General features: G+C 42.4%; 2 protein-coding genes across 4 annotated transcripts in view; one reads left to right on the top strand and one right to left on the bottom strand.

The window, feature by feature from the left end:
* SAMD15 (sterile alpha motif domain containing 15) overlaps nucleotides 1–11,906 on the bottom strand; it is a 46,437-nt gene extending 34,531 nt beyond the window's left edge. Inside the window, exons 1-3 of one of the 3 annotated variants that reach the window (XM_061429577.1) lie at nucleotides 10,018–11,902; nucleotides 8,871–8,969; nucleotides 304–2,045 (exon numbers count right to left, since the gene is read on the bottom strand). In XM_061429577.1, coding sequence (XP_061285561.1) covers nucleotides 1,824–2,045; nucleotides 8,871–8,969; nucleotides 10,018–11,742 — 2,046 coding nt within the window. In that variant the 5' untranslated portion in view covers nucleotides 11,743–11,902 and the 3' untranslated portion in view covers nucleotides 304–1,823. Of the gene's footprint in view, nucleotides 1–303; nucleotides 2,046–8,870; nucleotides 8,970–10,017 lie in introns of those variants that run through there. The other 2 variants (XM_061429579.1, XM_061429578.1) reach the window with 2 other exon arrangements.
* Nucleotides 11,907–12,011: 105 nt separating this feature from the next.
* TMED8 (transmembrane p24 trafficking protein family member 8) overlaps nucleotides 12,012–16,968 on the top strand; it is a 37,252-nt gene continuing 32,295 nt past the window's right edge. Inside the window, exon 1 of the mRNA XM_061429584.1 lies at nucleotides 12,012–12,226. Within this exon, the coding sequence (XP_061285568.1) occupies nucleotides 12,109–12,226 (118 nt within the window). The 5' untranslated portion in view covers nucleotides 12,012–12,108. The remainder of the gene's footprint in view (nucleotides 12,227–16,968) is intronic.

Raw genomic sequence — 16,968 nt, 5'->3', positions numbered from 1 at the left:
ATGTAACTACTTTCTCTACAGTACGTACATTCCTATAGCAGTATGTAACTACATTCTCTACAGTATGTACATTCCTGTAGCAGTATGTAACTACAATATGTAGCTACAGTAGATAGTTAGTCTTTTTCCTGTAGTAGTGTGTAGCTAACAAATGAAACACCTTGATTTTCCTACAGTTTGGATAGAAAAATAAGATGTGTGGTAAGCAATCACAGTGTTCTTGCCTGGAGAATCCCCATGGACAGAGGAGCCTGGTCGACTACAGTCCAGGGGGTCACAAAGAGTCGGACACGAATGAGCAACTAAGCACAGCACAGTTCAGATTTATTTCAAGTTTTGCAATTGCTTTATGTCAATCAGAATAGAAAACAGTATTAGTAACAATCAAGTTGAGAAAGGATGGTGGTGACTATGCTGTCACTAAACAGAACTATTGTTAGCCAAATGTTAAAGTACTTTCGAACAAAGCCATTCACGGTACATGGAAACCACCAAGGTCTTAGGTTAATCATTTACATTTTTCTCTTTTGCATGCTTGTGAGCCAAGCAGACTCAATGGTACTATCTTAAATGGTCCAAGATAAAATTTTGTTAGTCTGCTTGGGGAAAAGATTAGGTTCATCATCAAACATTAATATTCTTGGTATGAAAGCTAAATTGAGGCACTGTTCTTTCTCTCACTGGGAAAAATAAAAAAGGATTCCTTTGAATATTCATTCAGGTGTAAGGAACTGGATAGGGTACAGTGGTTTTTTGGATTAAGAAGTGTCCCTGGGAAGAGAAAGAGAAGTGAAAGTCTATGAAAGGAATCGGAGTCATTCAAGCAACAAAAAGTATTTTTAATTTCTTGTGAGCAGTCCAGTCATGCGTAGCCGCTGGTCTGTATTTCATTTTATAAAAGTCTGGTGGTACCGCATAGAAAGCCTTGTAGACAAACCCCAGACCTACTCCATGGTCTGTGATACTTCTATAAGCCATGCTGTTTTAACGGGTAAATACAAATCTAAAAAGATATTTAAAATTTTTTGTTCTCTGATGCCAAAAAGGAATGAGAACTCCCCCCACCCCTACTTTTTCACAAAACATTTTCTTTTAAAACGTGTAATTTTAATCCTTTTTCTCTGTTTTGGAGATGTATGCTAATATTTTTTTAAAAGTGAATAAACCTTCTGCCAGTTTTCCATCCCAGGACGGTCTTCTGGGGGCAGGGCTGTTGGGGCCACTTTGAAATGTGAGCATTTCAGGGGCACTTTGTCTTCCTGACACTGGGAGTTTAGCCTAAGGGCTTGGCTCCAGGTAGTAACTTTCTGTTTGTCATAAAGATATGAAAAGTTTTAATTTCTTTTGGATACAGACAGTTAACATGTCAAGAATAGATCATATCTGCCTGGCTATATAAAAGAGTAAGAGGTCTTTGTCTCAACAATCTCTTTAGTGACCTGCCTATAATGGGCATCACGGTCTGATTTAATGCTGATTCAATAATTATCTGGGATTATCTGAGCTGGCAGGTGATTTTACTTTCAGTTATGTTTTCCCAATGTGTTCCAAAACCAGATGAAGTAGAAGAATTTATCAGGAAGTCTTACAGTTACCCAGAAAGAGAGCTGTTGCTATCTTTGTTTTAACAAGGGGCGAAGTTGAAACATAAATAAAGGGAGGGCGCTGTGAGTCAGTGGCAGAACTAGGAATGGACCAGCAGTTCAAACTCTGATTCTGAATGAAGAGGAGAAAGAAAACACAGAAATGCCTCATTTCTTCCCCCACATAATTTAGTTTGATTTTCAAGTTAAGTGAGCCAGCTTGCCCTACAGGTCAGTGGACTATAATGCTGCATCATTTTCAAGGGTGGCCACCCGTGGAGCATGATCCTGTAATCCCATTTCTCGCGCAAATTCAGACAAGGTCAAGGAATCAGACTTAACTCCACTATGACCTTTTCGCTCTAAAAATAAGCCAATATTGTCTCTGTAGGGAAGGCGGATGGAGCGTGTGAATAATGGCTCTTCAATTCCCAGCAGCTTCCGGGTATGCCGAGAAATTGCCTGTAATGCAAGGATAGCTTTTTAATGGGAATTTCCTGAAAATACAACTATAATTGAGTAAGTTTTACTTAGTTTCATAGACCTCTTGAATGCTAACCCCTCAAGCTAGTTCTATGAGGAAATAAAACACTGAATACACTGAAAGGCTTCCCACCCTGGAATTATCAAAACACATTTCTTAAGAGAAACATCACATGATTTATCTTTCTACTTAAAGATGTTTCTAGGCCTTTGGATCAAATAGGCACAGATGGGTTCATTTCTCTTTTTTTTTGGCTAAGCAATCTGACCAACAATATGAGCAGATAATATGTTCAGATTAGGAGCCATGACTTTCTCTAGGAAGGTTAATAAATAACTTGTCTATAAGGGGCTCAGTTAATAATCAACTAAGAAAAAAAGCATTACTCAAATAGTTATTTGGTGCATTGGACTGGAAGTAAATCTCAGACACTAAAAAGCAGACATTAAAATTCCAGTTAAAACGCGTTAGTGCTTATACTTGTGTATTTTTTTAAAATACTTTTGCCAGAATTTTCAACGTCTCTAAAATATAGTTTGTATTCACTGAGTACCATGCCACTTGATATGCTCGATTAAACTGTCATTGCACTTTCAAAGTCTAGTTTTAATTGTAGATCTGCTATAACATTGCTATTTGAATTCATATTCTGCCTCTGGGTGAGAATGTAGTCCATGAGACTGCTGCTAGAATACAGTCAAAGGAGTACGTAGAATGAATTTGCATTTGTTTAAAAATACTGGCCATAGTTACAAGACTGTAAAATTCACACCACAGATATTTCTAAGCCTGATGCAAAACGGCCCAGAAAGTGCATTTTAGATAAGATAGCTTTCTTCTCAAATCTGACTTAAATTGGAGTTGTTCAGACTCTAGGGGTGGTTGTAGGTAAAGGACAGAGTCTGTATCATTGCCTTGCACTCCCGGTGGGAATACTAATTGAGGTCTGTGGCCACTGAGGTTTCAAGATTCAAAAGACAGACACAGAGGAGTCCTTTAAGCTGAGTTCCAATTAAATGTGGAAGGAATGGAGAAATAGGGAATCATCGTTAGAATAACAGTAATAACTGATGCAAAGCTTTAAGGTGAACAGGTAATTTGCATAGCCTCAAACTACCTCCCCCAGTATGTTTAATACTGGTGGTATTTACTCTAGGTCTGTGCTGTGCTGTGCTTAGTCGCTCAGTTGTGTCCAACTCTGCGACCCCATGGACTATAGTCCACCAGGCTCCTCTGTCCATGGGGATTCTCCAGGCAAGCATACTGGAGTGGGTTGCCATGCCCTCCTCCAGGGGATCTTCCCAACCCAGGGATTGAACCCAGGTCTCCCACACTGCCTGCAGATTCTTCACTCCCTCCAGGAGGCGGGGAGCTTAATTCTCCTCCCTTTGACTGTGGGCTGGACTCAGTAACTCACTTTTGATGAAGAGAATATGAAAGAGAAACACAGTAACTGTGGTGAAGAAATTTGCAGACACCACCTTAACCCAGTGATCAAAGTCAACATCTCCAGTAATAGATCATGTCAATGCCATGTACTTCCTGCCATGATTAACTGATATCATCATCTGTGTGATGGTTTTCCCACAAAGTATAATTCCATGGGAAACATGAGACAAACTGAGGGAAATCTACAAAATACCAGGCTGCTGCTGCTGCTAAGTCGCGTCGGACTCTGTGTGACCCCATAGACGGCAGCCCACCAGGCTACTACTCTTCAAAGTGTCAAGGTCATGAAAGACAAAGAAAGATCAAGAAATTGTCCTATATTGGAGAAGACCAAGGAAACAGGACAGCTGAATGCAATCTCCAACTGGATCTTGGAATGAGAAAAGGACATCAGTGGGAGAACTGTAGAAGTCTGCATCAAGTCCATAGTTTGTTTAATAGTTCTGTGCTGGTGTTAATTTCTTTGTTTTGATAAAGGTATCCTGATTACATAAGATGTTAACATTAGGGGAAACAGGGTTAAGAGTACATGGGAACTCTCTGTACTATCTTTGCAACTGTTCTGTAAAACTAAAATTACTTGAAAATTAAAAAAATTTTTTCCATTTAGTGACAATTGCTGACATGTTGTTTGTGACATGAGTTGTGCTATTTAAGCAGCTTGCAACAAGGCAGGTGAGTAAAATTGCTGAGGTATTATAAAGCTGGTAAGGCTCTACTTTGAAATATACAATCAGGCATATAAAAGGAATGGGCAATTCATCAGTTCTTCTACAAATATTTGTCACAAGGTTATCTGTTATCTTTTGTTCACTTGGACTGAATGGTTAAAAATATTTTGAGAAATAATTTTTTAAGACAGAAAGCTAAAGTAAACGCAGTGCTATCTTGTCTATTAATAGCTTGTCCCTAGAGTAAGTAGGGACAAGAAAAGGACAATATAGAAATATTTTCTCCTTTTTTTTACCAAACGAGTGTATCACTACAAATGGGAAACACAGAAGAGCAGTTTCCAGAGCTCTCCTGGCCAGGGAAGAATAATAATTAGTGCTTCTTTTCTTCTGCACTCCTCCCAGTCTAATCTATACATTTAGCTCTTCTCTGGTCATCTTAGTATGTCCTAGGAAGGACAAAGGGAAAGGTGAGTTATTTCTATAGGGGAAGAATGAGTAGTTGCAAAATTATGAAAGTAAAAGGAAGTTGAAGAGAACAGAAACTGGCCATGAGTTAACTGCAAGGCTTATAAATGGGACTTCCCTGGTGGCTCAGACGGTAAAGCATCTGCCTGCAATGTGGGAGACCTGGGTTCGATCCCTCGGTCAGGAAGATCCCCTGGAGAAGGAAATGGCAACCCACTCCAATTTTCCCCTGGAGAATTCCATGGACAGAGGAGCCTAGCAGGCTATAATCCATGGGGTCCCAAAGAGTCAGACACGACTGAGCGACTTCACTTCACTTATAAATGGGAAGCACAGTTTATATGTGATCCAATTTCTTAGCAGCCATGTCCAAAATTCTGTACACTCAAGCAACCTGTCCTGACTCCTCCCAATCTCTAATGCCTATGAACGATGATAATTGAGAGTTGGCATGAAAAAGATAGCTACATTGCTTAAATGTTGTTATGAGATAAAATTGTGAATGTACTGTACTAGTGCTATAATTACAATGGTGCAGTAACAAACGCTTAGTGTATCAGTAAGGAAGGTATCTGTGGTATGCTTAAGGTCACTTTTGATCTCTAAAAAGTTACCTGTATCATAGTGTATAATTAGCTTTTTTTACGTGGACCTGTCAAGCAAAGCTTATCTAACATACCTGTAGGAATATCTTGATCTTTGTTACCCTAGTGATTTCAAGGAGAGGCCATATTTGTCTACTGACTTTGATAATAAGTATTCCAAAGTTTGCTTATTCAAACTTTTTGGAATATAAGGAGAGACTACTGGGTTCATCATTTACTCTTGAGGATTTCAGAAGATATTTAAGACCTCTTGCTTCTTGCAAGACTAGAAAAAGCATAATTAGAATTTTTATCATTCACATTGATATTGTACTTTTGGAATGAAAATGTCAAGGAAAGCAAAATGACTTGGCAGACTCTTAATACGTTCTCATGATGAAAAGTTGAAGTTTTTGGTGTTTAAATGTTTTAGGAATTTATATTACAAGTTACTGTACATTTTTGCAAAACTTTTGCAAAAACTTTTGCATAAACTTTTGCATTTCTGTTCCTTATTTTTATTTAGAAAATTGAATACATTACATACATAGGTAGAAATTAGAGCTCATAAAAATGGTTGTAGTATCTTTGAACACAAAAAGGATAAGATATTTACCTCGTAGTACTTGGTAGCTACATGAAAGCATGATTGTAATTAATAATTTGTAATAAGTTGCCCTTTTCTATATTATGTATATGTGGGTTCACAGTTACAAAATTATTCATTTAAAGAGGCAATATTAAAAAAAGAGGCTATATAGTACAGTGGTTTAAATAGAGCATGGATTGGGATATTACACAGAATATATTTGAATCCTGGCTCTTATTATCTGAATGATTTTGTGTAAGTTGCTTCACCTTTCTGGCCTCAGTTTTCTCTTCCGTAAATGGGGATTAAACGATGTGATAGATGTGTGGTGTCCAACATACAGTAAAAACTCAGAGAGGATAGCTATTGATGGAGTACAAGAGACTAAATGTTCACTTCAGTTCAGTCGCTCAGTCGTGTTCGACTCTTTGTGACCCCACGAATCGCAGCACGCCAGGCCTCCCTGTCCATCACCAACTCCCAGAGTTCACTCAGACTCACGTCCATCGAGTCAGTGATGCCATCCAGCTATCTCATCCTCTGTTGTCCCCTTTTCCTCCTGCCCCCAATCCCTCCCAGCATCAGAGTCTTTTCCAATGAGTCAACCCTTCGCATGAGGTGGCCAAAGTACTGGAGTTTCAGCTTTAGCATCATTCCTTCCAAAGAAATCCCAGGGCTGGTCTCCTTTAGAGTGGACTGGTTGGCTCTCCTTGCAGTCCAAGGGACTCTAGAGTCTTCTCCAACACCACAGTTCAAAAGCATCAATTCTTTGGTGCTCAGCTTTCTTCACAATCCAACTCTCACATCTATACATGACCACAGGAAAAACCATAGCCTTGACTAGATGGACTTTGTTGGCAAAGTAATGTCTCTGCTTTTGAATATGCTATCTAGGTTGGTCATAACTTTCCTTCCAAGGAGTAAGCGTCTTTTAATTTCATGGCTGCAGTCGCCATCTGCAGTGATTTTGGAGCCCAAAAAAATAAAGTCTGACACTGTTTCCACTGTTTCCCCATCTATTTCCCATGAAGTGATGGGACCAGATGCCATGATCTTCGTTTGCTGAATGTTGAGCTTTAAGCCAACTTTTTCACTCTCCTCTTTCACTCTCATCAAGAGGCTTTTTAGTTCCTCTTCACTTTCTGCCAAGGAATACGTATTTAACAGTTTAAAGGATTTCTTTATATCTTGTTGTCAGAAAAAGGAGTTTATATATTAACAAGGATAATTTTTTTACTGTCTAAATCATATGACTTATGGAATTATATAGTTCTAAGGGCTGATCAAGAGTTACCTAGGGGAAACTCCTTGGCAGTCCAGTGGTTAGTACTCTGTTCTATTGCTGATGAGAACTCGGGTTTAATACTTGGCCAGGGAACTCAGATCCTGCAAGCCATGTGGCGTGGCCAAAAAATAAATAAAACTCACCAAATTCCCCTTGGGTGGGGAAAAAGAAAAGAAAAAAGGAGTCACCTAGGGAACAAATTCCAGGGCCTACCAGAGACCTAATGAATCAAAAGCTCTGGAGCCTGGAACCCAGGAATTTTTTTTTTTTTATTAAGTCTCACTTGATTCCAAAGCCTATCCAAGATTAAGAACCACCAAGGCAGAGCATTTATGGGCAAAAGTGTAATGAATGAGATGGTATGTTGAGATGGGAGGTATTTAAGCAAAGGTTAGAAAAGAGATTATATATGGGAAGTTTTATACACTACAAAACACTATACATGGAGGGTACTGTTATGCAAAGATAATCATGGACTGTTGGTGCTGGAGAGATCTTAGGAAACTGAGGTCCAGAGAGGTTAATGTTAACTTGTTTCAAAGTTAAGGAGTAGAACAAGCAAAACGCACATGGTGGTTTTTGTTTTTGTTTTTGTTTTTAGTGCCATATGGGTATTAGAGACATAAAATGCAGGACAGCTTTGGAGGTGAGACTACCATGGGCTGGGAAGATCGGGAAAAATTTCCTGGGGAGATGAGAATTGGCTGGGGTCATGAAGGATGACTAAGATTCATAGTAGTCATGCAGGGGGAGGGGGAACTGAACAAAGATGTATTAGTAGGAGGAGGAATGCATGACACAGGTTTGCGAGGGTGTGAGCTTGACCTGTGAGGCTGGAGCAGGAGATTCATGGTGGTGGGAGAACACTTGTGGAGGATCCTGAATCCTAAGCTAAGGAGTTGTGTGTGTGCTTAGTAACTCTGTTGTGTCCGACTCTTTGCAACCCCATGAACTGTAGCCAGCCAGGCTCCTCTGTCCATGGGGATTCTCCAGGCAAGAATACTGGGTGGGTTGCCAAGCCCTCCTCCGGGGGAATCTTCCCAACCCAGGGATTGAACCCAGGTCTCTCTCATTGCTAGAGGATTCTTCACCATCTGAGCCACAAGGGAAGCCCACCACTGTAAAGCTAAGGAGTTGAGACTATCTAAAGAAGGCTTCTGAGAAGAATACTGTGTAAATGGTTGGAAAGTGACAGTCTAAAATCAGGGCCCTTGAATCCAAAGGGCCTGTGCTGTGCTACATTGGTTTGGTTGTGTCCAACTCTATTGTGATCCTATTGTGAGCCCACCAGGCTCCTCTGTCCATGGGATTCTCCTGGCAGGATTCCTGGACTGGGTCGCCATGCCCTCCTCCAAGGGATCTTCCCAACCCAGGGACTGAACCCATGTCTCTTGTGTCTTGTGCATTAGCAGGTGGATTCTTTACCACTAGCACCACCTGGAAAGCCCCCAAAGGGACTATAGACAGAGGCTAAAAGCAGGCTACTGGAATGTTGTGTATATTCTAGTAAAGGTCTGATAAAGGTCTGAACAAGTGGGAATGGAGAAAACCAGATACTATAGGAGGAGAGAGAGTTCTCGGGATCTTTGTGGGGAATCAAAGGAAAGAGTGGAAGCAACCACTTTGAGCCTGGGGCACTGGGAGTATGATAATACCACTGGCAGAAATCGAAGGCCAGGTTGGAATAAAAGGAGGTTGGTTTGAGATAGATGGTAGTACTGCTGCAGTGCTCTATCAGGAAACCATACACAACTCACCTTCATGTCCTCAAAATCTGTTATCCCCATCTGAGGGAGGTTTGAGCAGTTTACATGTATGAGTTTTCGGCCACTGATGAAGTTTGTGGTAAAACACTCCTGTCGGTACAATGAGAACATCACTCAAAAGATGGATGGCAAATACAGGAAGAAAAAGCAAGAAAGAGAAAGGGAGGAGGGAAAGAAGGAAAGAGGCAAGGAGGGAGGGATAAAGAAATCATGTTTGTTGCTAGCGCTGTACTGAGAAAAAATAATTTTAATAATCCTAATAATCTTACATATTTTAAACTCAATTAAATTTCATAATGCTGCTTATTTTTATTTTTTGGGGGTATGATACAACCAGTGCTTCTCTCTTACCTGAACTACATTTTTAAGTAGAGAAGTACCAAAGATTTCAGATCTTGCGTTGTTTGTAGTAGCCTAAGAACATACTTGGCAGTGAAATAAGAGGATTCACTCCATTTTAAAAAGAAAACTAGTCTTGGTTAATTGGCTATAAAAATTAGTACTGGTGGGTGATCACAATACATATAACACATTTGGGGTAGATACTAACAATACAAGTTCAAGTTAAGGGAGCTGCTAATAAAAACAAAGTACCAAAAAGTCTACCTCAGGGACTTCTCTTGGTAGTCCATCCAGTGGTTGGGAGTTCGCCTTCTGGTGTGGGGGATGGATGCAGGTTCCATCTCTGGTCGGGGAGTTGGGATCTCACATGCCACAGAGCAGTTACCAAGCTTATGAGCCGCAATGAAGACCCAGTGCAGCCAAAAAATAATTTTTTTTAAGCTTAAAAAAAACCCCAAACCAAAAAAATCTACCATGGATGAAATCTTTTTAGGAATACAGATTTCTATGAAAAGAAGCCTACATAAATTAGTCTTTATTCAAGGATTGTAGAGAAGTATAATCACTGTGATGAATAGGAAAAACAAATGTGACCTTTCCCTCCTCTCCCAATATACAAATATATGTATATATCAGTGCAAAGGCCAAAATTAAAATCCAAGTTACCTCTACCATCGTCCATGCCTGTCCTACACTTTTTCCAGTGAAGATGCAAAATCTCAGGTAAGGATAGAGGAATAAGAAGTAAAGGAATGAGAGTATGTAACACACACACACAAATGTTATTTTTGTGTACCTTGTATTGAGGGAAGCCTAGCTGGCAAATCCACGTGGCAACTTCTTCTGGGCTCCATTGAAGATACTCAAATTGTAGATCAGAATTTTTTTCTGGCTGGGTGTCTCTATCTTTATATACCAGTTTCATTGACTCTAGGGACAGATCTTGCTTTTCACCACAGGACTCTTTTAAATCCCTCTGAGACTCAGAGAAAAAGGAGTAGAACTCATAATTGGTATCAGAAAGCTGGAACAGATTTTGGAGTTCTTTAGAAAACTCATAATCTGTATTCACTGAGTCTATATCACTTATTGGAAGAGGCTCTAATACATAGTCTTTTGAAACTTTAGTTTCTTTTATTAACAACTTTCCTATTGGATAGTCAGAGTACTCAGCCTCATCCCTGTTGACAGAATGTTTAAATTTGATTGCTTCTGGCCTATCTTCCTTGGCAAATTCTACAGGTGTCTCTTTTCTAAGTAGTTGCTTGGTTTTATCCAATAACTCTAAATCTATCTCCCTAGTTGGCTCTGTTTGTATCTTCTCTTGTTCTACAGGTGTCTCTCTTCTAAGTAGTTGTTTGGTTTTATCCAATAACTCTAAATCTATCTCCCTAGTTGGCTCTGTTTGTGTCTTCTCTTGCACCTCTGGTTTGATCTTCTGTGGTGGCACTTGACCTGTTTCTTCAGTTTTCTCTGGTTCTTTCTTTGGAAACTCTGCTTTAGTTTGTTCTGGGGGCTCTGGACCCTTCTCCTCAGTTGACTTTCTTAGTGTCTCCTCTGATCTGAACTTCCGTGATGGTGTTCGATCTGTCTCCTCGGTTGACTTTTTCTGCTTATCTTTTTTATCTACTGGTTTGGTGTCCTGTGGTGGCTCTAGAACTCTCTCTGAAGTTGACTTACTTGGTGTCTCCTCCTGAACTTCCGGTATGGTCTTTCCTGATGGCTCTCTAACTGTGTCCTCGATTGGTTTTCTTGACTTTTCCTCAGAAAACTCTGATTCAATCTCTTCTAGTGGCTCTGGAGTTTTTTCTTGTGTTTCCTCAGTAGCTGTACTCGGTTTCTCTTCTGGAAACTCTGGTTTGGCCTGCTCAGGTGACTCTGTCCTTTTCTCTGTAGGTGACTTACTTTGTATTTCCTCTGGATTCTCTGATGTGGTCACCTTTGGTGGCTGTTGATCTGCCTCTTCAATTGATTTTCTTGGTTTCTCACTTGGAGATTCTGGTTTGGTCAGCTCTGTAGGTTCTAGACCTGTCTTTTCATATTGCTCTCTGAGTGTCTCCTCTGGAACCTCTGGTTTGCTCTCTTCTATGGGTACATCCTCAGGAACATCCGGTTTGGCTTCCTCATGCTTTCTGTCCACAGGGCTTTGCAAATCCTTCAAAAGCTCTCTTTCTATCTGTCCAAAAGTCTCTGATTTTACCTCTAGGGGAATCCCTAGCTCAACCTCGCTGAAAAGGTCTATCCTGAACTTGTGGGGAACCTCTTCCAAGGAGGTCCAGGTTGGTTTTAGGTGCGGAGGCACATCTTTAGCACTCTCTGGTGTCTTCTCTTTGAAGGCCTCTTCCTCTATCTCTGGCTGTGGCTCTTGGTCAATCTCTACAGGAATCTCTGGGCCTGCCTCTGCCACGCTGCCTGGTTCGATATCTTCGGTCATCTGAAGAAACTGAAGTTTCGGTCTCTCAGTCTTCAGGTCTTCATTTTCGTCAGAGGGGGAATCGTAATCCTCTGGGACTTCAGCCATGACGCAGATGAGCCGTCGCGCCCAGGCCGCCTAGCAACTCCAACTTCCGACAGCGTCTCTATGGAGACCACGACTTCCGGCCAGGTCTCAAGGAATCTTCCCCCTCCCCGGGTTTTGTTTGTTCTTTCAAGCACTGACTAAAAATCTGCCATAGCTGACTGAACTGAACAACCCCCCTCTGCCCCGCCCCCCGAGCCCGGGTCGCCAGCCTCCGTTGACCAGAGCTCCCGCGAGGGCGCGGGGGCCGGCTCGCTGCCCCTTCCGGCCCGCGGGCTCCGCTCGGCTCTTCGCGGCGGAGCTCGGCCTTCGGCTGTTTCCGGAGCTCCCGGCGGCGGGCGGCAGAGGCGCTGCGGGCGCGGGCTGCAGATGTCGGACCCGCGGGCGGCTGAGGGGCCGGGCGTCTGGAGCCCCGCAGCCCGCCGAGGGCCGGCGCGCGGCCTCGGGGACGGCTCGGGAGTGGAGGGGAGCCAGGCGGCCGCCTCAGGTACGCAAGGCCGGGCGCCGGCGGGTGCGTGCCGCCGGCCTCGGGGCCCCGCGCTTCGGCGCGAGGCTCGGGCGAGCTCCGTCCGGCGATGCCTGGAGGAGCGGACCGGCCTGGGGGGAGCACCTTCGCGCGCGGAGCCCCTGCCTCGCCTCCTGCCCGGGCCGCGACCCTCCTGCGCCTAGCACCCCCATCCCGGCCGCTGCCATTCTCCGGGCTTGCTCTTCGCTAGAGATTATTTTCTACTTCTGTTTTCGAAATACCTTAGTTCCTGCCCGCTTCCTTTCTTAGATCAGCCCGGGTGGTAGTGACCGAGCTGCTGTGCCCCCGGCGGCTCTTCAACCTTCAGCATACGCCCGCCCATCACTCCTTGGCTGCTGACCCCCGACCACGCCGCCCTGGCTGCCCCAGGGTTTCTGGGTACCCGCCCTGATCCTCACCTCTGTCTCAGGTCCCGACCTTCTTCCACGCGCCTCTCCGCCCGCATCCGAAGAGGCAGCCTCGCCTTCATCTGTCCAGAATCCTATTTGCTCTAGCCTCTTTCCCTCTCCTCCACGCCCTGCACCTAGGCCCCCCGCACATCATCTTGCATCCTTTTCTGTCCATCAAGAGTGGGCGGGATGAAAAGCAGAGTTGGAAGTTATGTAGGCTCTGGGGTCTCTTTGAATGAACATAGCGGCCAAGGCAGGAAATAGCGTCCAAGTAGGAACGTTGGCGACCTGCCTCATTCTCCGGGACCCTCTTCTTCTTGTTCAGGAGACTTAACTCGTTTCTACCCACGGTAGTTTCCTCCGTGTGGATTGCTACATTGTTCGAAGGCGAAAGTGTCCCGCGGTTGCACTTTTACGTTTCACGTCTCCTTATCTCTACACGGAATGCAACTGAAAAGATACTCCTTTGAAATACAGAAGGGCAGGTGGAGAGAGAACTGGTCTCCCCAAGTAGCAAGTATGAATTAACTTTCCAGTTCTGAAATTAAAATCGACCCCATATAGTACAGGTGGTCCATGGAGCCTGCGTTGGAGGCTGATTCTTTCATTTACTTGGGCAAGTTATTTTTCTGTTTGTTTCCTCATCTATACACTGTAGTACCTGCCTGAAAGACTGCTGGGAGGATTGCATAGACCAGTGTGTATGAGGCGCTTGGTGCCTAGCCCAGGGTATGCAGATTACTGGTGTTCCCCATTACTGTGAGAATAAGGTCTGTTTTTGCGCACTGAAACTCCATGTGCGGTCAGAGGTGTTCTTGAATGTGTATCTTCCAGCATGGTGACTTTCTTTGTCTTTTTCTTCTGTCCTAAATAGCTCCTATTTCCTAATGGGCCAAAGTACTTGGGACACACACACACAAACCCCTTTGAATCACCCAGCTTTTTCCTTTTCCTGTGACTTTATGTTCTCTTACTTTAAAACGTTTAACAATTTTTGGCTTTTTCCTTCTTACGAACTCTGATGCTTTGTAGTAAATCAGAAATTTTAAGCCTACTTTCTGAAAGATTGAGCAAATGAACACTCAGAATGTCTCATTAACATCTGTTCCTTGCATCTATCAATATTTATAAATTAAGGCTTTTTTTTTTACTTCCTCTTTAGATCTTTGTGGCAAATATACCCAAGCACTTTAAATATAAAGGCCTTAAGAATAGTCCAGAAATGTGTTGGAGGATAGTGGGTTTGTCTCTGAGTGTGTCTCCCCCCAGCCCACCCCTTGTAATTGGTTCCTGCGTTCACATTTTCCTCCCAGGACTTGATAGAAATACTTAGGATTACTTCCTTCCTCTTGCCCTCAGAAAGCAGGGTGAGTGTTGTTTCTTTTATGTTGTGTAGGGGTTTGTTATTGTGGTCCGGAACAACCTCTTCCCCTTAAGGTAACATTTGTTGTTAATAAAATAGCTAATAAAATAATAGTAATGAGAGCTTACAGTAATTGAATGCTTACTCTGTGCCAGAATGTGGAAAAAGATTTCCTTGTATTATCTGACTTAATCCTGTCAACAGTCATTTCCTCCCCATTTTACAGAGCAAGCTACAGCTGAGAGAGGTTAACTTACTTGCCCAAGTTAGGTGTGGAGTTTTCACCATCTGTATGAAATTGTTACTTTGTTTTGATGAAGTTCCCAATAGTATATTTATTTTTTGGCCATTAATCAAGCATTGATATTCTCGGGCAAGTAATGGTCTTTGCCATCAAGGGGTTTTTAGTTTGGTAAAATGAGAGTGCCAGGAAGAAAAATCAACAATTCAAAACTTCATATAATTGGGTGTCTTTTATTGCAGTTGTTTCTGTGCGTACCCCCAAGAAGTTGGCTGGAGGGTGGAGATAGAGCCTATCTTGTCTATTTCTCTCCTGGAGCCCTTGATGTTGTGTCCTAGGTGTTCTGGAAATGCTTGCCAGATTGTGAGACGAAGTCTCAACATACATAGAGATTTGAAGGAGCATCCAGTGCGTATCAGGAATGTTCTTTAGGTTAAAGCAGTGGTTCTCAACTAGGAGAGATTTTGCCTCTCCTAGGGGACATTTTGATTGTCACTTGGATTGGGAAGGAGAGGAAGCGCCATCACTGAGATACTGAGACTCAGAAACTTCCCTCCATGTATAGGAAAGAAGTAAAATATTAGTTGCTCAGTCGTGTCCAACTCTCTGCGACCCCATGAACTGTAGCCCACGAGGCTCCTCTGTCCGTGGAATTTTCTAGGCAAGAATATTGGAGTGGGTTGTCATTTCGTTCTCCAGGGGATCTTTCCAACCCAGGGATCGAACTGGGGTCTCCTGCTTTGCAGGCACGTTCTTCACTGGGTGATCCACCGGGTGAACATCCTCCAGTGCACAGGACTGCCCCCACACAGAGGATTATCTGGTCCCAGGTCACTAGCGCTGCTATCGAGAAATCCTGAATTAGAGTTAAGCTGGGTTCCAAAGCGCTGTGGACAGCATGCATTTGCCTTAGCTCAGAGGTGTGTAGGCTTGGGAGTAAACTCAATACGCAGCTTCAAATTAGGAGTTTGATTGAATCCTTGTGCCACCTTCCTCTGAAAAATGACCCAATGAGTAAGCAATGGAGTAACCAATAGAGACCTAAAAATGAAATCAAGAGGTTTCTGTCATCCTTTCTTAGAGGGAAAAGTGCAGTAAGAAATGAGATTGGACATGCAGTTGTTATTGAATTAAGGGTTTAGATGTCTCAGTGTGTCTTATTCTTTCAAAGCAGGAATTTATAATTATCCAGAATAACTGTGACTTGTTTTTTAAAAGTATTCTCAATAGAGACTACCTTTTCAGGGTCTTCCTATTTGTCAGCTGAGGTTTTGATTATGAACTAAGAAAAATGTTGATGTTCTGAACTAAGCTCTCCAGTGGTCATAGTGTTCTTGTTGCTTTATGAACTGTAATTATTTTTAATAGTCTTTTATTTGGGGCACCTGGGTCCTTCAATTCCCAAGAGGAGAGAGTGAGCACTCGTTATAGAGTGAAACTGAGGCATACGTTACATCACTTAAGAACGGGTCTTTTCATTCTTTCATGGCTTGTTTGTTTGTTTGTTTGTAGTTTAGGGAGCTTTGGGGAAAATAAAGGGCTAAGTCTGTTATAACCTTGAAGTCAGCAGTAGAACTTGGTCTGTTGTATATGACCCTGAGCTATCAACTCATGTAGACCGTCAAGGACTGCAAACAGGTCAGGTGAACTTGAACTTGTTTGTTATTCGTATGTAGGACTTAGAACAGTGCAATAAGTCTTTCTCCAGTTTTGGAAATGTTGCTTATCTGTGGCTATTTCAATTTCAATTAAAATTTTAAAATTAGTAGTTATCGTGTTGGATGGAGCAAAAGAGTGGATGTCCATGCCAAAGAGTCCGTGTGGTTTTGGGGTTTCTATTGTAGTTTTATATCAAAAGAGTATAAATTGCTTCTGCCTGTGGTTATTTCTTTTTTTTTTGCAGCAGTTGTGTTTTTATGCGGTTGAGGTGGTCCATTTAGTCCCGTCATAATTCTGTTTGTAACGGTACAACCGAGGTTTGTAATCTGAATGACCATGGAGTGTGACCCACTCCCGAGGGCTAAGGAGAAACTGGATCACATGGACGTGGTCTCTGGATTTGGTTGGACTCTAAACTCAGCTGGTTTCTTTTCGTTTAAGCTTCTTGAATCTATAACCACGTAACCTGCTTTTGGTTCCTCTGTAGTTGAATCTAAGAGGCTAGGCTAATTATCTCTTCGCCACCTGTTTAGTGAAGGGAAAGTCCTATGAGACCTATTCTGAAGAACCCTGAAAAAGCCGGCGTTTTGGTTCTCTTTGTAGAGAGTACAAAGTACACACTACATTTAAATCTGTAGCATGACCAGAATGTCTAAAACCTTATTCTGGTAACATAGAAAGAAAACATATTTTTAAAATTGTCAGATATAAAATAAATTATTTTAAGAAAATTTATTTTTTCCTTCTCACTTTTGCTATAAAGGCCATCAATTCAAAATTGAGTTATTCTCTCTCTCTCTTTTTCTTCCTTAGTTTTTTTGGTCTCATCGTGTGGCATGCAGGATCTTAGTTCCCCAACCAGGGATTGAACCTGTGTCCCCTGCAGTGGAAGCTTAGAGACTTAACTACTGGACTGTCAGGGAAGTCCCTAAAAATTGAGTTATTCTTTTTTAAAATTGTTTTTGGCTGAGCCACGTAACTTGTGGGATCTTAGTTCTCTGACCGGGGATTGAACCTAGTCCTCAGGCAGTGAAAGCAATGAGTCTTAACC

This window comes from Bos javanicus, chromosome 10 (assembly GCF_032452875.1).
Source record: "Bos javanicus breed banteng chromosome 10, ARS-OSU_banteng_1.0, whole genome shotgun sequence".
Taxonomy (NCBI): Eukaryota; Metazoa; Chordata; class Mammalia; order Artiodactyla; family Bovidae; genus Bos; species Bos javanicus.
This window is presented reverse-complemented; position numbering and strand designations above follow the sequence as displayed.